The sequence below is a fragment of the Hippocampus guttulatus genome, chromosome 1, assembly GCF_054856545.1.
Source record: "Hippocampus guttulatus isolate MCC_2025c chromosome 1, RoL_Hgut_1.0, whole genome shotgun sequence".
In the NCBI taxonomy this organism is placed as follows: domain Eukaryota; kingdom Metazoa; phylum Chordata; class Actinopteri; order Syngnathiformes; family Syngnathidae; genus Hippocampus; species Hippocampus guttulatus.
Window position 1 is genome coordinate 969,930 of NC_141261.1, and position 25,057 is coordinate 994,986.

A 25,057-nucleotide genomic window follows, 5' to 3' on the forward strand; every position below is an offset into this window, starting at 1 on the left:
TCACATTTGTCGGTGGCTTATATTGTCCTCCAATTCTGAAACGACACGTTTGACAAAGATATGTGTTCATTGTTTTTGAAATAAGTCGTCATAACGGTCCAAGATTTCCCAATAAATGGAGCTGTGAGTAAATGAATCCACACATGTAGTAGCCACACTGTGCTTTTGGTCTGAAAAGGAAATCCAGGAAGTGTTCTCTTATCGCGGAAGCCAAACTGGGTGGAAATGCAACTGCTGGCTCCACCTCTGCCTCCTCCCCCTGTGTCAGTTATAAAAGTATATGCGTGTTGCACACTGATGGGACTTCACTCACAGAGATCTCATAATAGGTGCACTGTGAGGACCATACGGGTTTAACTTTTTTTGCAAAAAAGGACACTCTCAACGACAGAATGGTGAGTTTTTTTTTATCATTGTAACTATTGGCAGCATTTGGTGTTGTGACATTGTGCTTGTCCAAGTTTCTTTTCTTATTCGTGGCTCAGTAATGCCACATCAGCTCACCAATAGAGGAAGACAAGTAGGCGTGTGAAGCAGAAAAGCACAGGAAGCACAGCAGTGGAAAGGCGCCTCCAGGCATGTGACTGTGGCTTCAGTGAAGGTTAACACTTCCCATATGGGGGCTCGAGGCCTGGCAGGAGGGTTTACGCGCTTGCCTTTCTGCCTGGGAATGCTGATGTGGCTTCTATACAGGCTGTCATAAATTCTGTTTGTTTTGTTTGCTCACAACCTGATAAACTCGGTTTGCAGGTTTCACACAAATGCCTTCAAAAACAAATGACCTCAATTTGAAAAGTAAATGTGGTGAAGCGGCGGATAAGGATTTTTTTAAGACCAAGAGAGATTTAAAGTCAGTGTTAAATATGAGTTGAGCAGGGCGCTGACCTCGACTTTGGGCGGGATAGCAGTGCGTTGGATCATTTACAGCTTGTTGACCGATGATTGGTGCAATTTTGATCTGGTGACACTTCCTGTTGAACCATTCAGGACACAACATGTCGGAGGGAAATGGTGGTAGTGTGTGGAATGAAGAGCGATTACCATGGATTGTGGTTCACATTTCGCCTCCATGTTGTGACTAGGACTTCAAACATTTTTTTTTTTTCATTCCAGCCAGGTTGAGATACAAGAAGCCGATAGCCACCTTCATTGGTTGCAATCATAAACATCAGGCGGGAGACATCAGAAAGTTTCATGATTATACAAGTTGAATTGGAGCTTTTAACCAACTTTGATAAACACACTGAACCAAGTCTGGCCTGACTAACACTGGTAATGCGCCATTTGTTCAGGGTTCATGCATTTATTGTTGTTTCAATTTGCCTTTTCACGCTGTAATTTACACAGACATGTCAGACAGACAGCGCTCGTTTAAATTTGTTGTTATAGTGACATTAAAGCTGTTCTATTCTATTCAGGTCGGACTGTAGACGTTTAAATTATTTGTGTCACTTGGGAGAGATTTTAGATGGAGGGTAGATGTTCTAGATGATAATGGTATCCATGTGGGGTGCAGCTGCAGCATGAATCCCTCAAAATAGCTGAGCTGGCTGCTGGCTACATACTCGGCAAGGCCCTATTGGGAAGGCAAGATAGGGTCAAGGCAAGGAAATACAAAATCAAATCTTCAGAAAGTGATTCTGTGGTGCTTTGGAAAGTTTGGATGCGCACCAAGCAGCCAGTGACGCTGTTGCTCCCCTCGTGGCGTCAGTGGAAAAACACAATGAGATTCATTGTGGACATGTTTTCGGCTTGACTATCTGCGGGGGGGGGGGAGAGAGACAGGAATTTCACAACAACACAAACATTTCCATGAGTCATGGCCCCTCCCCTGTAAAGAGAAAGAAGTCACAAGGCACAACATTCTCAATTTGTTGTTTTTTTTTGTTGTTAAAAGCTACTCTTGTTGACAGAGAGGCTCTTACATTTGGATGCACAGTTCAAGATCTTGATCTATCAGAAATCCTCAACTGTTGTAGTTGACTGCCTCAGGCCAAACTACTCCCAAATGATGACACTTGACTTGTTTTATCACGCCGTGCCTGCACCTCCCTCTTCCTCCCCCACCCTGTCTTTCAAAAAGAATGTCAAAATTCTTGAGCAGGGTGTGGAAGCATAGGCCCTAATAGCTCTACGTGCTAACCACCACCACTCCACTCGCTTTTGTAGGTCAGGTCCCCACTAGCTCCTGCTTGCCAGGATACCCATGGAGTTGTTCTTTATGGGTTGGAAGAAAATAAAACATGTGCCTGTCTTAAGAGTGCACTCTCCTTCCTCCCCTGCAGCGCGAGTGCATATCCATCCATGTTGGTCAGGCTGGCGTCCAGATGGGCAACACCTGCTGGGAGCTGTACTGTTTGGAGCACGGCATCCAGCCAGACGGCCACATGCCCAGCACTAGGCCCGCAGGAAGCTCCGATGACTCCTTCACCACTTTTTTTAGTGAGACCGGCACGGGCAAGTATGTGCCCCGAGCCATCTTCGTCGACCTGGAGCCCACCGTCATCGGTAGGTTGGATTGTCAGCCTTGAATTAAGTAACTGAAGGCAATACTTGAGTAAAAGTACAAGTATCTTGAATTGAAATACAGTTGGTAGAAGTTAAAGCCAGGTTGAGGAAGATTACTTATGTACAAGTTCTAGTAGCTGACATTTACTGTATTTTGGGTTCAAAAGTAATTTTCTGTGATTAAATGTACTAAAGTAAAAATACATGTATGGGGAAAAAAAAATAGGGGCTAGAATTTTGCTTGCGTTTCTTACACTTATCCGGGGTCGGGTCACGAGGGCAGCACCTTTATCAGAGAGAGAGACCCAGACTTCCCTCTTCCCAGCCGCTTCATTCAGCTCTTCAGCGGGGATCTTGAGGCATTCCCGTGCCAGCCGAGAGACATAGTTTCTCCAAGCATGTCCCGAGTTGTCCACGGGGTCTCCTCCCAATGGGGCGCGCCCACAACACCTCACGGGGGAGGCCTCCAGGAGGTTTCCGAACCAGATGCCCAACCAACTCTATCCGGCTCCTTTCAATGCAGAGGAACATCTCGACTCTGAGGTCCACAACATCCAAAGCCTTTGGGAACTCTGGGCTGAGTCAAAAAGGCCTGATGAGAGCTCTTCTTCAGCTTGACGGCATCACCGAAAGCAGATGTCCACCGAGTGCTTAGTCTGGCCCTTCGACTGAAGATCCCCGTGTTGGCCGATGAGCAAAGTTAAAGTCACTGGCATATGCTAGCTTGGCCATTATGTTAGCCATGTCTAAACAAGCTTTTGGGCCTCTTTGGAGAGTAAAATTTCCTGACCTTCAAACCCTTTTCTTTCAATAACAGTCAAGGTAAGTTGAAAAGATGACGCCGTTTAAAAAGATTCCACTTTTCCTCACCAACTTTATTGCACGACTACAAGGATTGCAAAGTCTCTAGCATGAAATTGTGGTACATTTCAAACTGTTCATTTAAATTTTGCTGCTGCAAAGTCTTGTAGGTACCAAATTACTAGTGTCTCTCTATTGACTTACTTCTTTGTGGTTTGACTATCCTCTTGCAGATGAGGTACGCACAGGTATATATCGTCAGCTCTTCCACCCAGAACAGCTCATCTCTGGGAAAGAGGACGCTGCCAACAACTACGCCCGTGGTCACTACACAGTCGGAAAGGAGCACATTGATGCCGTCCTGAACAGGATCCGGAAGCTGGTGAGATGGGGCAAATCATTGCAAAATTGATTTTGTCATTTTCACGTTTTAAAAGCAATCTCAAGCGTATAAAAGTTACAGGCGGTCTGCAAATTCTATCCATTTTCGTCCAAATTCTGTGGAAATATAGATTTTCCCGGCGGACGTGGGGGAGTTTTGTGCACAATTTACAGCAGTTCCCAGGCGACTTGTCTGGCTGGCATGTGAATCATTTTCAGCACTGCAGTTTCAAATTAGCTCGCTTCACAACGTTTTGAGGAAAATATGCATTTTTACCATGATCAGTGTATCGATCTGAAATAGCTTTTGCCATTCCTGAATAGCTGCCCCAAGCAGCGCATATAACAGCTTGGCCCACTTGAAAATTTGTCAGATTATGTTGATTAGCACTCCTGTAATGGGTGTTTCGCAACGCCAATGAATTTAACATCCGCATTTAACGCTCCAAAATTCAGAATGTCTCACTCATCGCAAACACATTTTCAGCAAATGCAAAGCTCACAAAGGTCAAACTCGGTCCTGCAATTTCAGACTTAATGAGTGGACAGGAGCTCCAGAGACACACATTTTGTTTTACATTTTCATCAAAAATCATTTTTGGAGAATAGGTCACTCTTACAGAAAATAAAATACTCATTAATATATACCTAATGACATTGTATTGTTCTCTCTCAGTCTGACCAGTGCACTGGACTCCAAGGCTTCCTGGTGTTCCACTCCTTTGGAGGAGGAACCGGTTCCGGCTTCACTTCCCTGCTGATGGAGCGGCTCTCGGTGGACTTTGGCAAGAAGTCCAAGCTGGAGTTCGCCATCTATCCGGCTCCTCAGGTGTCGACTGCTGTGGTGGAGCCGTATAACTCCATCCTCACAACGCACACCACCCTGGAGCACTCGGACTGTGCCTTCATGGTGGACAACGAGGCCATCTATGATATCTGCCGCAGGAACCTGGACATAGAACGTCCGTCGTACACCAACCTGAATCGACTCATCAGTCAGATCGTTTCCTCCATCACGGCCTCGCTGCGCTTTGACGGAGCCCTCAACGTAGACCTGACCGAGTTTCAGACCAACCTGGTGCCCTACCCACGAATCCACTTCCCTTTGGCGACCTATGCCCCGGTCATTTCAGCAGAGAAGGCGTACCACGAGCAGCTGACTGTGGCAGAGATCACCAACTCCTGTTTTGAGCCAGCCAATCAGATGGTGAAATGTGACCCTCGGCATGGCAAGTACATGGCATGCTGTCTGCTGTACCGCGGCGACGTCGTGCCAAAAGATGTGAACGTGGCTATTAGCAACATCAAAACCAAGCGCTCCATCCAGTTTGTGGACTGGTGCCCCACCGGCTTCAAGGTGGGCATCAACTACCAGCCTCCCACTGTGGTTCCTGGAGGAGACCTGGCCAAGGTCCAGAGGGCCGTGTGCATGCTGAGCAACACCACGGCCATTGCGGAGGCCTGGGCTCGACTGGACCACAAGTTCGACCTGATGTATGCCAAGAGGGCCTTTGTGCACTGGTACGTCGGCGAGGGGATGGAGGAGGGGGAGTTCTCCGAGGCCAGAGAAGACATGGCTGCCCTGGAGAAGGACTACGAGGAGGTGGGCATCGACTCATCGGAGCAAGACGAAGATGAAGGGGAGGAGTATTAGAAAAGAAAGTCCATCAGCTTCCTTTCTGATGTCGCCCATTTTAATGGCGGTCATGGTGTCGACAAATAAACGGTGACATGTTCATGCTTGTCTCAAGTACTTACGAGCGCAAGACCATCATGTTTGCTTGTCTTGAGTCTGACTCTCCTTTGAAGCAAAGAGCATATTTGTGTCTTCTTTTCAAATAAAATCACTTGCATTTGCTTCTGTTGCTTTCTTTATCGTGCATCGATAGATAATGTAGGTTAGGATGGACGACAGGCAGACAGACCATACGATAGAAAATAAAAATTGCCGACAACAAACCATTTAAAAAGACGGTGGTAATAAAAAATATATTTACAACTCATGTCAATTGTGTGACCAAATAGCCAAATTCCATGTAGCTGTACATTATGACTACCGCCCTCCCTCCATATCTCACCCCAAGTCGGCTGGAATGGGATCCAACTCACCCGGGACCATGAACATTTAGGGGGGGGAAAAATTATTCGGTGTATGTCTTTTGGGGCGAACAGAAGGAGGCATGATGAATTTCCGCTGCAACAAAGAGGAAAAACTTTCGACCAAACTCAAAATGGCCAGAACTGAAGGTGCATGTTGCCGGTTTCTCTGTGCTTGCTCACTGGAGGAGACCTTCTATCTGGTTTTGTGATTCGCTCGAGCCGATGAAGGTTGCACAGATGGGAGATTTGTAAAGGTCACGGAAGGACGATGCGGAAAGGTAACCGTTAAATCCTGGTATGAGTTACTCTCTCTTGAATTGGAAAATGTAAAAGTGTGAATATGTCTTGTGAAGATACCAAAGTGGTTGTCATGGCAACCCCTACACAGTCACACTGTTGGATCTGTTTGGGTGAGTCAACATAGTCTTCTGGTGATAATTTATTTTATTTTATTTTTTGTTCTCCGACATGAAGATGATCATCTAAATGGCGCATTCAACAGATTTTTTTTTTTTTTTTGCATTCAGTTTATTTACAGCAGTGCGATATCATTGTACACATTTTTACACAATGCTCCTAATTCATATGTCATTAACAATAAACATAAATTATTTGCACAACACAAATGAGACATTTTATGCAGAAACTCGTATCGAGATTATCAGCTTACGTGTTCTTGTCTCACTGTTGTCTATGCCGAGTTTCATTTTGTTTATTTGCATCTGTTTGGATCTGAATAAGTTGTCTGGTGAGAAAAGAGTTCGGATTCCCCCTTTAAACGTTGCCATCAGTCATAATAGCTGTTGCCAGTCTGCATCTTTACAGAAATGACCAACAGAACTATAAATTTATTTGAAGTGTATTCTTATAGAAAAGGATAGCTTTGAAGAGCAAGTTCTTGTTACACTCACAATAATCTGTTAAAGGGCAATCAGCAATGCGACGTAAACATAAAAACATGAATGCACTAACTCCAAAGCTAAGTACAGTAGTTCCACACTCACAAAATGTAAACTCCAACACTGAGTATCTGAGTATTTAACATAACACCCTGAACAAAATTCACATTCTGGAGACTGAGTCAACTGCTTTTAACCACTCTGCCAACAATAACTTATTAAAGTGCACACATTAGCCATTATTGACCATTTTTGGTCTCACACTATGCACACAGTACGATATTTTTAAACAACACTTTTGAGGTTCTACTATGTACAAAGTAAAACAGGATCTGATTATATAAATCTCAGAAGAGGGCTATTATTTACTAAATCAGGGGTGACCAAACAAGAGCCAGGGGTCATTTATGGCACACTGTCCCTTTTTTCTTTGCAGCTTGCAGCTTATATTAACGACTAAAATTTGACATGGGATGCAATGTTTGTTTGTTTTTTAAATGGTGAGGGGTGCATCAATGTATAAATGCTGGCTTGGTTTTAACATGCTAATACATTAAGTGTGATGAATGTTTCGTGGCCTTGGTATCCCTCAGTGTTTCTGTATGCTAAATTTGGACACCCCTGTTCTAAGTCTTCAGTTACTTGTCCATCAAAAATTGTGCTAAGAGTATAAAACACACACACACACACACACACACACACACACACACACACACACACACACACACACACACACACACACACACACACACACACACACACACACACACACTATTCTTCTGTGGAGTTCCTCACTCATCTTCAGCGCGCCTGTCCAATAATGATGATGCATCCAACAGACAACCTCTAAAATAGCCAATCAAAGAGTGCCTCAGCTGAATCTGGCTGCGTCTTGACAGGAAGTGGCCCTCATCAGGGTAGATCTGTCCCACAAAGCAACAAGTAAATATCCTCCTGGGACTCTTTGTCACATGCTGTCTTTTCTGACACTTGTGGTACCTGCATGGTGTAGTTGGCTCCCACCCTGATCAAATGCTTGATGAGCTCCGCTGAGTGCTGAAAGTGAACATTTGCTGGGGAAAAGAACACAACTGTTTACATCCATTGTGCGACAAGCGCTCGCAACTCAGCAGAGCCGTAACGGCCCGCGTGTCGTAAATCTAACGGCAAAGGGAAGAGAAATGTGTGTGTCTACCATCAGCGGTCCCATGGGCGAGAAACAGAGTTCCTCCCTGCAGGCCTTTCATGTCTGGGAGAACTTTCGACATCTGTACAGACGAAAAACTATGTTCAATTCTTTAAAAGCAATGCCAAGCTTTTATTACCACATTTGGTGAATTGATTTTACTATACTACACATTGATTGTGAATATTTTATGCAAGAAAGAGGGACATGGTGCCTCAGAGGTGATGCTTGTGCAGAGGAAATGCACTATTGATGTAATTAAAAGTCAAATATTGTGGTGAGCGGAAAATAAATTCTTGAAAAGTAAATAAATAAATAAACAGGCGGACACCACATGCGGCCATCTGACTGGAAATGAAAGCGAAATGGCAACAAAATTGGCGCATCTGTTGTTTTCCTCGACCACATTCGCAGCCATTTTACATGGGTGCATTGCTCAGGGAGGATCCATCCATCCATTTTCCGAACCGCTTGATCCTCACTAGGGTCGCGGGGGGTGCTGGAGCCTATCCCAGCCGTCTTCGGGCAGTAGGCGGGGACACCCTGAATCAGTTGCCAGCCAATCGCAGGGCACACAGAGACGAACAACCATTCACGCCCACACTCACACCTAGGGACAATTTAGAGCGTCCAATCAGCCTGCCATGCATGTTTTTGGAATGTGGGAGGAAACCGGAGCACCCGGAGAAAACCCACGCAGGCCCGGGGAGAACATGCAAACTCCACACAGGGAGGCCGGAGCTGGAATTGAACCCGGTACCTCTGCACTGTGAAGCCGACGTGCTAACCACTGGACTACCGGGCCGCCCTGCTCAGGGAGGATAGGAACAAAATCTCAAAGCAACACAGCTGGGATTCCATCAGAGTGTAGAGAGCCGTTTCAAGGCACCACCATTCTTTCTTTCCTTTCCTAATGACTATTGTCCGTTCACCCTGTCCTCGGTCTTTGGATGTCACTTCAAGAGCAACGCTCCTCCCACCATCGCAGAAATAGACCACTCTGGCCCAATTCATCGCAACCCACTTAGAAGAAAAAAAAACTGTCTGCGACCTTCACTTTGTAGGCTGTTGCGTATTTCTGCCGACTCCACCTTATAACAGGGGCACATTTGCCACATATTTGAACTAAAGACCACAACCCAGAATCTGTAGACAATTGTGCCCAAATGTCAGATACATTTTCTGTGCTGTGACACAGTGTACAAGGCGAGGTCCATAAAGGCACGCTTGGTTAGGTGTGGAAGAACTTTAAAGCCTTGGCTTCAAACCTCTTATGGAAGAACTACAATGGAAATTGGTAGCGAGAAGCAACTCACTTGATATCTGTTCTCCTCAGTTGAAGGCATGCCAAAATATCGCTCTGAGAATGCAGAAGCTGGAAGTAATAGAGAGGCAGACAAAAAACAGGTAGTGCATTAGATTCTCTTTACAGATAAAAAGCACATTAACAAGGGAATTTTAGTCGGATCCACATGCGTGCTCTATGTGAAGGATCTGAATTGATCAGACTCACCATACATAGTCCAGTCAACAACAGGAGCCTGAGCTGCAGCGCATCGGATCATTCCCTCGGTGGACTTGATCAGCATTAGCGCCAGGTAACCACCATAGTCCTGCAGGAGGAATGTTACCGTTGGAGCTGATTCCTGATCATCATTCACTTCAAGATTTACTTGCAACTCAGATGGAAGCATTCTGTTGGGCTAAAGATGATGTCATTAACTGTTGCTTGGTCAATACAGCAAAAATGAGAATGCGCTTCAGACTGCCACACACTAGATGGCAGTAGCAAAATTATAACAAATTTACAACATTCCACAACTATCTTTCTCAATTAGATGATGTGTATTTAGTTTGGAGTTATTCCCTGATCACGGTTTTATTTCTAACCTGTGTGCGTGTGTGTGTGCGCGTGGCCCTGTGAACAGGTGGAGAGCAGGTTTATCTCAATCCATGTAAAGCACTTTGAAGTGCATTCTGTTTATGAAGGGTTTTGCACAAATCAAGTCGATTGAACGATAATGTCATTGATTCACAGTGATTTTCTTGCAACGGCAGGGCAATATCAATTTGTGGCGTTAATGCACTATGAAGCAAAGCACTGGTTTGCTAACTGCCAATAAACCCCAGAGAAGATGGACAATGAAGGACAAAACATTAGGTACAGTCATCGTCTATGCTTGCAAATGTTTTACTAAGTACATAAGAAGCTGGAAAACTAAGTTGCTTTTTTTAATGCGGTGGGTTCGATGATTGAGTTTGTGATGGTCTCATCGGATTTACGGCTGCATGTTTTGGACACACGGGTGAAGGGAGGGGCGGCGCTGTCGACTAAGTTGGCTCCAATGGTGGGGTAAGATGCCGGTCCGACCTGCTAGACCCTTGGCAGTGTCCTCCAGGGTGCGTGGGGGTTCGCCCAACCAGTCTATACATAATTTGTGGACTTGGAGAAGCTGTATGACCGTGTCCCTAGGGGAGTTCTGTGGGGGGTGCTGGGTACCAAACCCCCTGATACAGGCTGTTCGGTCCCTGCACCAGTGATGCCAGAGTTTGGTTCGCATTGCCGGCAGTAAATCAGATTCATTTTCCATGAGGCTGCCCTTTGTCACCGACTCTGTTCATAACCTTTATGGACAGAATTTCTTGACGCAGCCGAGGCATTGAGGGAGTCCGGTTTGGTGGCCTCAGTATTGCATCTCTACTTTTTGCAAATGATGTGGCGCTGTTGGATTCTTCAAGCCTGTATCTCCGACTCTCACTGGAGCGGTTTCGCAGCCAAGTGTGAAGCGGTTGGGATGAAAATCAGCACCTCGAAATCTGGAACAATGGTCGTCAGTCGGAAAACGGTGCGAGTGCCTTCTCTGGGTCGGGATGAGATCTTACCCTAAGTGAAGGAGTTTCAGTATCTTGGGGTCTTGTTCATGAGCGAGGGCAGGCTGGCGAGGGAGAGTGACAAACGGATCAGTTCAGCGTCTGCTGTGATGCGGATATTGTATCGGTCCGTCATGGTGAAATAGGAGCGGAGCCAAAAGACGAAGCTCTTCATTTACCAGTCGACCTACGTACGTTCCCTCACCTATGGTCACCTTGTGGGTCATGACCGAAAGAATGAGATCCCGGATACAAGTGATCAAAATGAATTTCCTCTGCACTGTGTCCGGGCTCTCCCGGAGAGATAAGGTGAGAAGCTCGGTCATCTGGGAGCGGCTCAGAGCCGAGCCGCTTCTCCTTCACATCCAGAGGAGGTGGCTCGGGCATCAGATTAGGATGTCTCCTGGGCGCCTCGCTGGTGAAGTGTTCCGGGGGAGGCTCCGGGGACAACCTAGGACACACTGGAGAATCAATCTCCTGGCTAGCCTGAGAATGCCTTGGGATCCCTGGGACGAGCTGGAAGTGGCTGGGGAGAGGGAAGTCTTGGCTTCCCTGCTAAAGTAGTTGCCCCCGCAACCAAACACTGGATAAGCAGTAGAGAATGGATGGATGGAGATACACACGTTTTGACTTACGAATTTGAATGACTTAAACTTGTATCTCAAGGCACCATTGTACAATCAAGATGAAGAAATAATATGAGCAGTTCAGACCTCTCCAAAAATGCCAACCCTAGTTGGATCGATGTAGGGAAGCTTCGCCAAGTACCTGGAGAGAAATGACTCATTAGTCCATCATGATGTTGTTTCATGCCGATACCGAAATGAAGTCAAAAAGACATCAGTTCAACCCAAAAGGCCGAAATCCTTAGATATTCATCTTGAAAACAAAGGGTCCTCAGGAGAAAAAAAGGAGAAGAAATTAAAAATCATGCAAGCCTGCTTGAAGTTTGTTGTCCAAAATGTCTCCACGATTACTCACTGAATATTTAACTTTTTCTTTTTCTTTCAATGAAAGTGTTTTTTATTTACGTTTTATTCTTAAAATGAGTACATACTTTAAAGCTGCTATCTGGTCCTCAACGTCCACCTGCCCAATGTTATGGTGGAGCTGATGCAACATCCTGTGATGTGAAGGCCATCATGAGCTGTGCATCGTACAGGACATTACATGTGCATCATTAAAATGGAAGAAAAAAAATAATGACAAACCTTTGACCTCGGAACGCAGAACCCCGACCGTCGAGCCGGGCCACAATCACCTGCTCCGAGCCCACCAGCACCCAGTCCCAGTTCAGCCTAAACTCCTCCGTGACTGCCTGATCACTAGGAGAGCTGCCTCTGTTGGAACAAAGCCATGTTAGCAGACAAAGACAAAATAATGTCCTGTGAACAGCAAAAAAATATCACGATACTTGTACTCGAAAAATAACTGTTAATTGGGATTTTTTTTTTCTCAAACCGCTTAATGGCACAATGGATTGATTAGTAGGGGGTAACCTCTGCCCGAGCTATTAGCAGGATTGCCACTAACAAATTACAGTCGGTGCTAATGATTATAAGATGTGCTTAAAATAGCTATTTTATCACAATTTCGCAGATTTAAAATTAAAATATTCAGAAGGCTGTATGGCTGGAACTCTAACAATCTGATATGAGACGTTACAGTTATTTTGAGTCGATTTGTGAGATGCTCAGCCTGCACCCATGGTGGCACATGAGAGAGTGTGAAGGTCAGAGTAGATGGTGCAGCGAATGTAAACGCGGTCCTCACACAATGAGCAGAAGGCCGTAGAGGAAGGACTCTGAGAAGTCAAGAGGAAGGATGAGCTTCAGAGGCAGTTCTACACGTGAGAGAGCACACGCTTGTAACTCCATCTCGCATTATGATGTTAACTTCTGCATGCACATTTCATTCCTACCATAGTTGCTATGATGGATAGTGTGGATTCGGGACTGAACCATTCTTTTGGTGGACAGCATCGACCACAGAGGAAGATTGTTCTCCAGAATGAAATAAGCTGATGGAAGATGAGCATAAAAAAACAAATAAGGAAAAAAGAAAATAAATGGACAATAAAAGAAAATTCCTGAAAAGTAGAACTCAATTGTTGGATTCATTTGTCTATTTTTTGGGGGGGGGGTCTAATCGTAAAGTGTGATGTGAACTGTCAGGTGTGGAAAAAGTATTAAGTTTGAGTTGGTACCCCTGCACTTTTCCGGAAAGAGCTCCTGCAAGATTTCCATTTTTGTGTCTGCGGGAATTAATGTCTATTCATCCAGAACAACAATTGGTCAGGGGTTAGTGATGGCTCGCCATTTCTGTTCAAGTTGATCTGAAAGGTGTTTGATGGGTTTGAGGTCAGTGCTCTCAAGTTCTTCCACACCAAACTCAAGTTCCAGCATGCCTTTTTGAACCTTGCTTTGTGCACTATGGCATAACTGTCCAAAGAAAATTTAGATTTAGGAGGTAATAGCTGCGTTTCAATGATCAATTTTCAAGCAGTTTTATCATTGACTTTGTAAATGGGTGCTGAAAATCAGCCTTTGCTATGAGCGCTCATTTTAAATGAATTGATTGATGTATTGATTAAGACGTATGTCCAGATACTCTTCTCGGTACTGGGCTTTGCACAAAATGGCATCCAGTAATGCAAACATTTGTCTGTCTGCATGAAAACACTCACAGTCCACCTCGTCCAAACTAAGAAGCAGGACCGATGGGACTCCCGGACCTACGAGTGACACAGGTGACGACAAAAAGCAGACGAGGTAAAAAGTGTCTCTTGTGATGTAGAAAACAATGCCTTCATCAACATGTCATCTCCATGAAAAGAGGTCACCATCAAGATGATGGTGAGAGATTTGCCTTTGCAATGCAGGATGGCGTGCTCCGCGTCAGGGCGGATGTTAGCCTCAAAGAAGGTGCACGCCTCGCGCAGTCCACAGGTGAGGCACTGTCGTGGAAATGCACCCAGGGTGGACACACTGACAGGGAGCACATGTGCATGTTGGAAGAAGGAGGAGCCAAAAGACAAAAGAAACGGGAAGTGCAATGAGTGCAAAAACACTGAAAAAAAAAGGTGCTTCGGTTCCATTGGAGTTACTTAAATCGGTTGCGCATGACTAAAAGAGGCTAAATGGAGAGATCATTTGAATATATTTGAGGAAAAGAGTAAAAAATGACTTCAGTTGAGCACATTTTACCAATGTGCAACAGAAAGTTAAGTACTTTGTTTTTTGATAGTTACCTGTATAAATGCCTCTGTTGTGCAGAAACCTCTGTGCTCAGGAAGTATCTGAGTGGATGACATCAGCTCATTTACATCTTATAAGCAGGGCCATTCAAACTTTTTCTTCTTAAAAAAAAATATAAAAGTTACTTTGCCAAATCATCAGTGTAGGTAAACATGTGAAATGAACATACATTGATTTTATATGAATTATAAGTATCTTTCAGGAGTTTTGATTGGCCAGCAGCTCCAGATCCCGAAAGAATAAATCTGCCCTTGTTACTGAGCAGCAACAGAATCACATTTCCATATTGGGAACCAAAACAAGAGCAATCGCAACTACTGCTCTAACTGAATCATATTTATTAATCAGGTAAGGAATCATAAAACTTTAATTGGAAATATTTTTTTGCGCTGCTCAGTCCCGTTTTGTAATAATCAAACACACCAGTGAAAAGGAGAAATAAACACAAAAGAAACATACATGACCTGCTTGTTTTCATCATAAGACACAATTTGCGTCACCTCCCAGGCGCCGGATGTGATGTGTTCAATCTCATCCTCGTTGCTTTGGAGCTAAGAAACAACACAACAGCTTCCCTTATGATTGATTCTGTTTTTAAATGTTGTTCTGTTTACTTTCCGCACCTTTTTGGTGAACATGGTGATGTGATGGAAGTCACCTTGACCTCCTTGTCTCAATGGAACGGCAAGAAAAAACCTGGTTGTGTCTTTATCAAACAGAGGCTCCTGGTTCTGCTGGAGAGTGGGGGGTGTGGGGGGGGGGGGGGGTGGGGGGGGGGGACTCTTTGTGATGCCCTTAGAGGAACGTGAAGAGGTGGCAATGGCAACACTGCAGACTTACCCGCCTGGAGATCCATGAATCTGAAGAGTCCTCATGCCGCTGAAGCCCAAATTAAAGTGCAAGTTAAACACACAACCGTGGTGAGCACAGCGCTCTCTTTGAATCGGTGTTGTGTTTGAAAGGAACAAAGTGGAAGCAAGGATGTTGACATCAGTGTAAAAGTACCATTTGCTAAATCTCAAAAGTCAACTCGAAGCTAATGTGAGGCATGCAATCCTGTGAAACGTGAGCGGAATGAGAAGCACACACCGCAAGACAGACTCCTACGGCCGCATCGCACACCGTCAACACCGATGCGTTCTGGGCCCGAGTGAGCCAGCGCACGGCCAGGTGCGTGTTACTGATCCACTTCACCATGGTGATATAGAAATCCCTGCAGATGGGGAGCCCAGAATTGGAATGAGACAAAGGGTTTAGTGGTTGGAGGGTGTATGACTTTGATTGGTGTTACCGTAGGCTGAGCTGATAGGGAGGATGCAGCTCCACAGAGTGCGTTACCCCAAAAAGATTGACTACAGACAGCTTGACCGCAGGGTTCGTCTGGCCGGCCTGATGGAACATTTAGAACAATACTGTAGATCGGTGGTTGATTTATACCAAGTACCACCTAAAAAATAACATTTCACGTAACATCATCATAACTAAAGTAGGGTCGCCAAGTGCTGATTTTAAAATCAATTCAATGTCAACGTAAGCCTCTGCAACACTAAGCACAGTTTGAGAATCAACACTGCAATCAAATACAGGGATAGGAAAAAAAGCATGTCAACTCGAAAAAATTAATAACGCACGGTATATATATGTATATATAGATATATACTGTATATATACTGTATATAAAACTTTACACTGATCTGATCAGCTGGTTTGGATCAACAGATATTTAGCATTTTATGCAACATCGGTGATCGGTTGAAATGTTATGACTTACCGATCGATCAATATAATACAATAAATCTTTATTTTTATAGCGCTTATGACATCATTGATCAGATCTGCAAAATAAGGCATGAGAGAAAACACAATTTCGTTGACTCCTTTACTGCCATTGTTAAGATCCAAGGTTTCTCTGCATAGATAGTTGGATTTTTCTTTCATTTTTAGCCACAATATTTTGGTCGAGGAGGAGTTGGGAGGGAGGAAGGAGAGCCCCCACTTTTTGTGTACTGAATGTTTCTCAGGGGTTTGGGGAGAAGATTTGAAGGTTTGATTTTTATTTGTATTATTTTTATCCAAAGCATTTCCATGGACATCAGTTATCTGCAAATGTTGGCCATTTGTGGGCCAGGCTGGTTCCAATCCCCCGCAAATAAGGAGTTCCGACTGTTCAGTCAATAAACAAAATGTTTAAATAGACTGGTCCAAATTCTTGTTGGATTAGTGATTGGTTCAAAAATTACAAAAGGAGTCAATGCTTCATCAGCAACCTCTGCAGGAGCTAGATAGAGCTAGAAGGAGCCCATGTATTCCTAGCAGTACACATACCACACGGAGAATTCGTACTGCTGCAGGTCAGTGTAAAAAGTATGCCTGCCATCTCCTGGATTTCTGTGCGCTGATTCAGAGGATCTCAAATCAAAACAAACGGACCCACCCCAGATCACTATTACAAGAGTGCATTTGGATCTCACCATGGGATACGGGTACTGAAGTCCTCGGGGGTAGGTGCCGCCAGTAAACTGGGCCAAAGCCATGTTTGGTACTAATGTGTCGTTGATGGTCAGGAACGCCAGTTTCTCTCCATCGGGGGACCACCAGTGGGCCAAGTGTGAGCGCAGAATCTCCTCTGATAGCAAAAACACACCAAAGCTTGTGTCTTGCGCCTGGAATGGGCAGCATTTTTCACAGCCCCGCTTTGTTCAGCGGAGAGATCGTTGCTGTTGAACGGTCTGCGGCCGGATGGATGTAAGGCTTGAGGAGCCGACGATGAGAAGAAAGGAGCGTTAGCGCGGAGCGCCGATGCGGATTTGGAACTGGGAGTCGCGGCTTGGAGTTTGAAGCGGATTAAGTGGGACAGGAGAAGTGAACGAATCTCTTTTCGTCAATGGACGCGACAGCTTCGTGTTTGCTTTCAAAACTTAGCTTGTAGCAGACGCGTGCACATTTTCAGCATGACGTCTCTGATCCACTGGTGAAAGGACACTTTGATCCTCTCCTCTTTCATCTAGAACTGCTTCAGACAACCAAATGTATGCAGAAAAGTGGTGAAGATTGCACGACTGTCTGTGTCCTATGTGTTGTGTTGTGTTATTTTTGTTATTTTGACTTCAAAATGGCGCGGCGAGAGTGGCTGCCTTTCCAGCAGCTCCTATATTTTGTTGTTCTACTTCTTCCTTTCATAACTTTGCTGCTGTGAATTGGGAATTTCTCCATTGCGAGACTAATAAAGGTTTTCTTATCTTATCTTAAAAAAATATACACCATTGCACTATTATTGTGGTAGTGTTTCTTGAAGCTTCTCTTTGGGTGTTTCTCGTAACTGGGTGTATTGCCCCCAAACAGAATTGCGAAAGGTGACTACATAACGGAAAAGCTATTTGTTTTAATTACTGGTATTATGCATAAATAGTTGGGGGTGCAGAGTCCCTGAGTGCGCAATCAAACAACACATTTTACAAATGTACCTATTTCTCAAAATGTGTTACTTTGCCTTTGGGCCAACTGTTACCAGTGGGGCTAATTCATTGTAACCGTGCCCACGAGTTTCTTCGCTGACATGAAGAGTAAGGACGGGTGAAGATCTGATTTCTTCAAGCTAGAGAGTGAATTCCCGGTGTTCATTCACACAGCCATTAATGAATTGTGTGTGTGTGTGTGTGATTGGGTAGTCCTCTGTTATTTACTTAAACTCATTCACTTGCTGTCTGGTGGCATCATTGTGCCATGGAATGTTGATCTGAGTTAAGGAGCTTCATTTAGAGAAAATAAGTGCTTAGTCACCATTTTGTGGCATGTTAGTGCCAAGTAACTATGTTGAAATTAGTTGAGGAGATTCATTATACAAAAGTATTTCTCATTTGCTGCCATTTTGTGATATCTTGGTAGAAAGGAGCTCTTTTGAGGTGAGTTAAAGAGCTTCATGAAGACAAAAGCAGGTTGTTTCCAAAATCCGTACTTTTGGCTGGCCCAGCAGCACAGATATAACGATAAATTTATCCATTATCTGAGTCGCTTTATCCTCACAAGGCCTGCTGGAGGCTATCCCAGGCTTTGTTCAGCAGTAAGCGGGCAACACCCTGAAATGGTAGCCAGCCAATCGCAGGGCATACATAGACAAACGGCCATTTACACTCACAATCAAATCTAGGGGCATTTTAGTGGACAAAATTAAATAGCGCAGTTTGCTTATCGGCATTAAAATATAATTTCAAGATGCAAGCACTACGCTGTATTTATTAGCATCAGTACTTGTTTATGAGTACAGAGTAGAATGTCTGAATATGTGCTTAAAAGAAACCCCCGATTATCAAACGGCATCTCTCATTGTTCAGATTATTGGTGAGGGTGACAGGTTCATGTAGGAGATGACTCACACCTTCATAAAGCCAGTCAGCAAGCCCGTTGAAGATGACACCCGCCATGCCAGAAGAGGTAATGCGCAGGGAGTTGCTCCTCACGTCTGACTGATAGTAGATGTTGTTCTCAAAAATGTAAATCTTAGAAGGAAAAGGAAGGATTGCACGTTCACTTCAAAATTTGACCAGAACACAACGGGAGGCTCAAACAACACACATGAATCTGCGGGAGCAAATTGTAAAAAAAAAAAAAAACCTCAAGAAAAGAACTGTGCAAAGACAGCTACATTGCACAAAAAGTAGCATGAATTAACTCCTTGATCAGGAGATGAGGCTTAGTGAGTTCAGAAAAACAACCAATTGGATGGTAAAATGTCAGTAATGACAAGCTGTTATTCTAAAAAGTGTCACATTTGAGTCATGATTTTTTTTTCAGTAATATTCGGTAAAAAAAAAAAACAGAAACATTTGTATCACACCCTCAAAGCGTAACTATCAAGTTATCGGCAGGACCAAATACGCAAATATAAGTTGTATACTTTTACTCCATCTATTAAAAAAGAAGTGGTGTTGGTGAATCAACCCTACCAGTTGCTGTCCTCGTTTTCCCCACGCCGCATGCTGCAGCACGGCATTGGAAACTTCAGGAGGGTTCAGTTCCCAAACCTCCCTAAAACCACACAAAATTGGAAGAAACGCCATAGCCAGAATGCCTGACGAATGATTGGGCAAAAGTGCACGCATGCACGCACGCGCACATGCACACGCACACACACACACATCCTCACACACACCCTCACACAAATTTACCGGGTGTATATGTTGTAAACGATGTAGGAAGCCTGGTAGGAATATCTGTACACCTGTAAAGAGAGGCAAATAAATCATACAAAGCTAACACTCACTCACTGCAGCATGAAGGTGACCCACAGTGCACAAGACATCATTATTGACTGTGAGACCTCTACAGTATGTGCGTGAGGAGAAAAGAAAGACTTCTTGAGGACTCGGTATAAACAAGGACACACAAAGAGTGAAGTGTGAAATGTCTAAAGACGAAAGTAAATCGAAACAATCCAAACAGAACGCACACTCGAAAACCGTTGCACATCTGTTGAGCAGTGATGGCAGGATTATTTTCACAGCCGGTGTTTGTGTGCGCGCGTGTTTAGTCCAAAAAAAACAAACAAAAAACACGTCGACAACAACAAAATGCATACTCCAACAGACACGTGCTTTTGATTAGTTAATTCCAATATTGATGCACAAAGTGAATGAAAGGAGAAATGACAATGCCCACCTGTTTGACGTCATAAGCAAAGAGAGCATATTGAAGGTCTGCTGAGAGTGAGTACTTGGCCACCTTGAACGCCACCTGATGAATAAAACAAAGCTTTACCAAATGCAAAAGAAGGACCTACATATACCGTGGACACATATCTTAGAAAGAGAAAAAGGAAAATATGAACACCCAAACACGCAAAGCAACTTACAAATGTTGTGTTGCTGAGCAGGACTCGGGTCTCGTTGCGGGTGAAATCGAATTTCACAACATGGTTATCTCGGTTCCTGTACACCACCTCAGAATCTGAGACCAGAAAAGAGTATTGTGTGATTTCTGTCGAGCAACATTCAACGTGCATTTATTGCTGCGTGGCTTTTAAGGGATCGTGTATTTTCCCCAGCGATGGGTGTTTTGTCAGTACTGACTGGAGGTCATGGAAATGTTTTGCGTCTCCTGTACAGTAGGTGGCAGTATGAACGAAAGATCTGTAATCCGCCCATCAACTAAGAAGGAGAAGGAGGAAAAAGGAGGATTTATCGTATTCAAAGGTATGTGGGCAGTGCCGAATGATGTCGAGTCTGAGGAAAGCTACCGGTAGTTCTCCCTGCAGGGAAACTCGACTCTTGTCAGACCCCAATATTTATTCTCAATTTTGAAATTCCACTTCAGAGACCGACGACTCTTAAGACAGACAGACTTAAGATGAAAAGTCCGGGTGAAAGCTGCGCAACGCTTAGCCTCCAGCTAGCCCTTCACTGCATTTTCTCTGTCAGATTTTCATCCACATCCAAATCCCACTGCCAGAAAAACAAAGGACAACAGGGACTGTTTTTTGGAGAGACAGCTAGTCTGCTTCCAGCGTACTGCCGATGTATCTATGAGCAAGTCTCCGAACCACTTAATGGTGCGACATGCTGATCTACATTGACATCTCACCGAGATGGTGTGTTTATAGAGAGACACAGTATATTCGGAATCATATTTGAATAATGCACATTGCAGGCCATCTGAAGGCAGCCTTGAAGTTTTGGGTGCACATCAGTCTTTCGCCGAAGGCTCGACTGATTTGCCTTTCTGGTGTCATTTATGTCTGTTCCGTCCATTTTCGAAACCACTTGTCCTCTTCACACATCGCAGGTGAGCTGGAGCCTATCCCGGCTGATTTGGAGGCAGGGTACACCCTTGACTGTTTTTCGGCCAATCACAGGGCACCCAACTATCTACTTTTAGGTGGAATGTGCTCTGCGCAGCGCAAAATAAATGTTTGCTCTGGTTAGTGATGCAGAGACATTACAACTTGTTGGCATTCAACCGTTGATTGGCATGCACAGGCTTCAGTGAGCAAACCATCACATCTTAATTGCTCTGAAGGGGCCCGGACAGGATTTGTATAGCTGGGGGTGGGGGGCTGGGGTGGGGCGGTGGTGCAAAGGTGATCTTTTCTTTTTTTTGGAAGTGCTATTCTTCTTCTTGTGCTCACGTTTGATCAGTCGACACAGCTTGAAGAGTTAACGCGGAAGCAAATGCCATAACAGTTGAAATGGTCAAACGTGCTTGCCACGCCATCCTGCATTGTAACTCCTCGTGTCATTAATCTCAATCACCAACTAAAAGGACCACCATTTTCAACGGATGAAAAAATGTAAATATTGTCTTTCTGCAACACAAATTAGCAGAGCATCTGCCGCCGTGTTTCTAAACCTCCAGCAAGGACATGTTGTATTGATCTTTTCTCTGGACAGATCGTCAATAGGATGATAAAACACGTGCATTTTTTTTTTGTGTAAACAAAACTTTCATTTGGATGTTCATGTTGATGATAGTGTGTTCTCTCATCTCATGCAATGGACTTTACCGTACACATGGTGTTGCATCGTGGCTTAAAATGCTCATCTATGGATGCACAGTACAGAGACGTTTGTTCGGGAGTGGGACTATAAGAGGCCTCGTTGGAAGCACGTCATTTGTAATCATACAGATCCATTGGCAATCGATTGACTGATTGTAATGTCCATCCATCCATTTTCCGAACCGCTTGATCCTCACTAGGGTCGCGGGGGGTGCTGGAGCCTATCCCAGCCGTCTCCGGGCAGTAGGCGGGGGACACCCTGCATCAGTTGCCAGCCAATCGCAGGGCACACAGAGACGAACAACCATCCACGCCCACACTCACACCTAGGGACAATTTAGAGCATCCAATCAGCCTGCCATGCATGTTTTTTTGGAATGTGGGAGGAAACCGGAGCACCCGGAGAAAACCCACGCAGGCCCGGGGAGAACATGCAAACTCCACACAGGGAGGCCGGAGCTGGAATCGAACCCGTGAAGCCGACGTGCACTGTGAAGCCGACGTGCTAACCACTGGACTGCCGGGCCGCCTGATTGTAATGTAATCGACAAATATTTTCCTCATGGAGTATTTTGCCGTAGATCCAATGGCTAGAGATGGCAGAGCTGCACTCAACCTGTGAGCTTCTGCAGAGAAGAGATTACTTTCGTTAATTTCAGCATGAGATGCCGACAATCTTTCTTGTGCGGTGTGAACTAAGAGCAGCCGCCGTGACGAATGCCTTTAATTAAAACAATCGGTCACCTGCAGAGACGAAGGCAAAGCCTCCAGCAAGTGAATGTGTGTCAATGAAGATTTGTACATTTCAGCACTACAATTATCAGTGCTTCTCGCTGCAGAGTATTCCGGTCATTGTCACAAATATATTAGAAACGGTGAACAAAAGAATCTATATTTCCTCACACCACAAACCTGAAAATAAACAAAGATCATTTAAAGAAAAAAAAACATCTCTCAAACAATCCCATTTGCTTTTTATGGAATAGGCCAAATGGCATGAGCAGGTGTGCCTAATGTTGTGGCCTCATCCACACCCTTTGTTTCGACCCGCATGTCTTTCTGCAGGTGCAGATTTTATCTTCTTGTTCGCGGGTTTTGCTCCCATGTGGGGTGATGGCTTTTTCATTCCGAGAAAAACGGATTCGACTTTATAATTTACAGCAGGTGGCAGAAATGAGGCTGGCTTTTAGAATGATTTTTCCACTTTGTACTCATGCTTTGCAATCATATAGGATGATAGGGGGGAAAAAACAACTACAAATGCAAAAGTAGTGAGTCACTTTGGCAAGGTACGGACTTAAAGATAACCGGACTGTTTCTGTCACATTTTTACCCCTTGCTGACCAAGAACAATGACAAGAATCTTATTTCTTGTAAGATCGTCCTTGAAAACATATATATACTGTACACTTGTGTCTGAGATGTGTTAAGAGTGGATTTACAATCCAATAAGAATGCAATCCAAAACAAGTCAATATGAAACGTGTTCAAGATTTCCAAACTCACGGAAGTAGTACAAGCCGACTATTCATGAGTTTGACTCTGTGGACTGTGCCATGTCGCCTATCAAAGAAGCACCCCGAGTGGCCAAAAAGGACGGGGCGGTCAACAAAATAAGTGTCCCCAACATGACTACGGGTCTAAGAATCCCGAATGACCGCGAGACTCTTCGTGTTCACGCCAGAAGCTTCTGATCCAGAACTTATACCCACCCTTATGTCACATGCTTTCAGCGCTACATCTGGTAATGAGTCGGGATGAACTTGAACAAAATATATCCTAGCCCTTTTTTTGTATAAAAGGGGGCTTCCCCAAATGACAGCAAGTGATTTCACATTCTTTTTTTTTTTTTTTTGCTCAGATCTTACAACGCTCCCGCCTCCGGTCTTCTCGGGAATCGCTTTGTGTTTGTGATATCATATGTGATCAGGCAAGAACTCTGCTTCGGGGAACTGGACTCTGGACGGATTGTGGAGCAGAATCTTTATGTGTGTAGTGTTCTGTGTTGAGATTAGCAGAGGACACACACACACACACACACAATACGACTAAAACCGCAAAATGCCTGATTTTTAGATGTAAAACTGTCTGTCACAGATAGAAAACCATTTAAGATTGGTCCAGGCCTAAAGTATCTGAAATAGTCTCATTTGCAGGCAGGCTTGTACGATTAGCGAACGATTCCCGAATGGCACTTAACGTGTAGATTTTTCTCTTGAGTGCTTACTGCTTATCCATGTGACTTCTGGGTCGTGCACAGTGAACTCTGAAGAGTACAGATCGTCCACAGTCAGCGGAGACTTGACGCTACCCGGGTGATCAGCTATAGAAAGAGAGAAAATCGACAGGACAAACTGACTAATAGAGTCGTAAAAATTCCAGGAAATGTAAAAGTTGGAAGGTTCCCATGAGAATAAAACAGGAATTTACTTCTCACTATTCTATGTGAATAGTAGGGAGGGAAGGAGGGAGAGCGGAGGGGGGGGGGGGGGGGGGTTATTTCCAAATTATCCATCTTAACTGTCCATGAAAATTTACTTGGAAATTTTTACACCCCCGCTGACCAATGATCGAATCTAAATATAATTCAACACACAATAGATCAGGGGTGTCAAACTCATTTTTGTTGCGGGCCACTTTGGAGTTACGTCTTCCCTCGGAGGGCTGTGATGACAAAAACGGAATTAACATTTCATTGATCACATGGCTTACTAGTTTTGAAATTAGTCCATTTATTTGTTTGTTGTTTGTTCAATTATTGTTCAGGTGAGTGTAAACAGGGTAGCAAAATGATTACAAAATCTCAATATTATTTATTTATACACATGACAATTTGGCATTTCGGTACAGATTTTAGTCAGCATCATGGAAGTTGACACCGCAGATTTGCATTAGCGGGCCACATAAAATGACATGGCGGGCCAAATCTGGCTCCCAGACCTTGAGTTGGACATCTCTGCAATAGATCAACATATCTAATATTCCAGTTTGACTTTCTCTTTTAAAACATGTCAGTTGATGTTACTAGCCTTTGGGATTATCGTCCACTGTGATTCATGACATTTCGGGTGTGTATCGGTTTTACCGGGTGTGAGGACGACCACAGACATGGTGATGAGCGAGCAGACGGCCACGATCACCAGCAGAGAGATGGCGATGCCCTTCCAGTTCCTCTGCGGGGTGCTGATATCCACAAACTCCTGTTGAGTTGAACAAAATTGCAGAGGCTAAGCTTAAGCCTGTTGAATTGACTTTTGCTTTTCATGTGACTTTGTTGGGAGGGGGGGGGGGGGGGGGCTTTTGGTTGGATAGGTGAGGGGGTTGAGATGTTTTTAACGTCACCATTTTTTTTCTTCAATGAAAGAACTGATTGCTCATAAAGTATTTTAAAAAGAATATTAAAATCTTGCAAGAGGTTGACTTACAAAAAAACCATTTTGAAATGTCATGCTTTTTAACTGTGTTATTTTTGCGTGCGGGAGTTGTGATGACAAAATGAAATGTTGATGTTGATATTCATATTTATTATTTGCCCAGCTTCCAATAAAAAGAATTTTAAAACACA

General features: G+C 44.2%; 2 protein-coding genes across 6 annotated transcripts in view; one reads left to right on the top strand and one right to left on the bottom strand.

Annotated features, from left to right (window-relative positions):
* The first annotated feature begins 265 nt into the window (after nucleotides 1-265).
* On the top strand, nucleotides 266-5,547 carry LOC147209947 (tubulin alpha chain-like). The gene is made up of 4 exons (XM_086120622.1): nucleotides 266-395; nucleotides 2,286-2,508; nucleotides 3,543-3,691; nucleotides 4,367-5,547. Exons 1-4 carry the CDS (start codon nucleotides 393-395, stop codon nucleotides 5,342-5,344), a joined length of 1,353 nt encoding a protein of 450 aa, XP_085976748.1. The 5' UTR covers nucleotides 266-392; the 3' UTR covers nucleotides 5,345-5,547.
* Nucleotides 5,548-6,222: 675 nt separating this feature from the next.
* Nucleotides 6,223-25,057, bottom strand: part of LOC147209948 (inactive dipeptidyl peptidase 10-like) — a 29,608-nt gene continuing 10,773 nt past the window's right edge. For 3 of the 5 annotated variants that reach the window (XM_086120752.1, XM_086121087.1, XM_086120922.1), the window contains exons 2-27: nucleotides 24,578-24,692; nucleotides 23,720-23,815; nucleotides 19,852-19,946; nucleotides 19,659-19,733; nucleotides 19,169-19,221; nucleotides 18,947-19,028; nucleotides 18,379-18,499; nucleotides 16,475-16,629; nucleotides 15,295-15,392; nucleotides 15,093-15,216; nucleotides 14,844-14,882; nucleotides 14,627-14,737; nucleotides 14,463-14,554; nucleotides 13,997-14,044; nucleotides 13,615-13,733; nucleotides 13,433-13,480; nucleotides 12,668-12,766; nucleotides 12,520-12,589; nucleotides 11,958-12,086; nucleotides 11,804-11,869; nucleotides 11,460-11,514; nucleotides 9,389-9,488; nucleotides 9,192-9,250; nucleotides 7,885-7,957; nucleotides 7,689-7,762; nucleotides 6,223-7,612 (exon numbers count right to left, since the gene is read on the bottom strand). In XM_086120752.1, coding sequence (XP_085976878.1) covers nucleotides 7,481-7,612; nucleotides 7,689-7,762; nucleotides 7,885-7,957; nucleotides 9,192-9,250; nucleotides 9,389-9,488; nucleotides 11,460-11,514; nucleotides 11,804-11,869; nucleotides 11,958-12,086; nucleotides 12,520-12,589; nucleotides 12,668-12,766; nucleotides 13,433-13,480; nucleotides 13,615-13,733; nucleotides 13,997-14,044; nucleotides 14,463-14,554; nucleotides 14,627-14,737; nucleotides 14,844-14,882; nucleotides 15,093-15,216; nucleotides 15,295-15,392; nucleotides 16,475-16,629; nucleotides 18,379-18,499; nucleotides 18,947-19,028; nucleotides 19,169-19,221; nucleotides 19,659-19,733; nucleotides 19,852-19,946; nucleotides 23,720-23,815; nucleotides 24,578-24,692 — 2,328 coding nt within the window. In that variant the 3' untranslated portion in view covers nucleotides 6,223-7,480. The remainder of the gene's footprint in view (nucleotides 7,613-7,688; nucleotides 7,763-7,884; nucleotides 7,958-9,191; nucleotides 9,251-9,388; nucleotides 9,489-11,459; nucleotides 11,515-11,803; nucleotides 11,870-11,957; nucleotides 12,087-12,519; nucleotides 12,590-12,667; nucleotides 12,767-13,432; nucleotides 13,481-13,614; nucleotides 13,734-13,996; nucleotides 14,045-14,462; nucleotides 14,555-14,626; nucleotides 14,738-14,843; nucleotides 14,883-15,092; nucleotides 15,217-15,294; nucleotides 15,393-16,474; nucleotides 16,630-18,378; nucleotides 18,500-18,946; nucleotides 19,029-19,168; nucleotides 19,222-19,658; nucleotides 19,734-19,851; nucleotides 19,947-23,719; nucleotides 23,816-24,577; nucleotides 24,693-25,057) is intronic. The other 2 variants (XM_086120838.1, XM_086121006.1) reach the window with 1 other exon arrangement.

What these genes read in the sequence shown, in the direction of transcription:
- LOC147209947 (XM_086120622.1), top strand. An exon ending in CCTGGAGCCCACCGTCATCG is followed by an intron (nt 2,509 to 3,542) that starts GTAGGTTGGATT and finishes ATCCTCTTGCAG; the next exon opens with ATGAGGTACGCACAGGTATA. An exon ending in TGAACAGGATCCGGAAGCTG is followed by an intron (nt 3,692 to 4,366) that starts GTGAGATGGGGC and finishes GTTCTCTCTCAG; the next exon opens with TCTGACCAGTGCACTGGACT.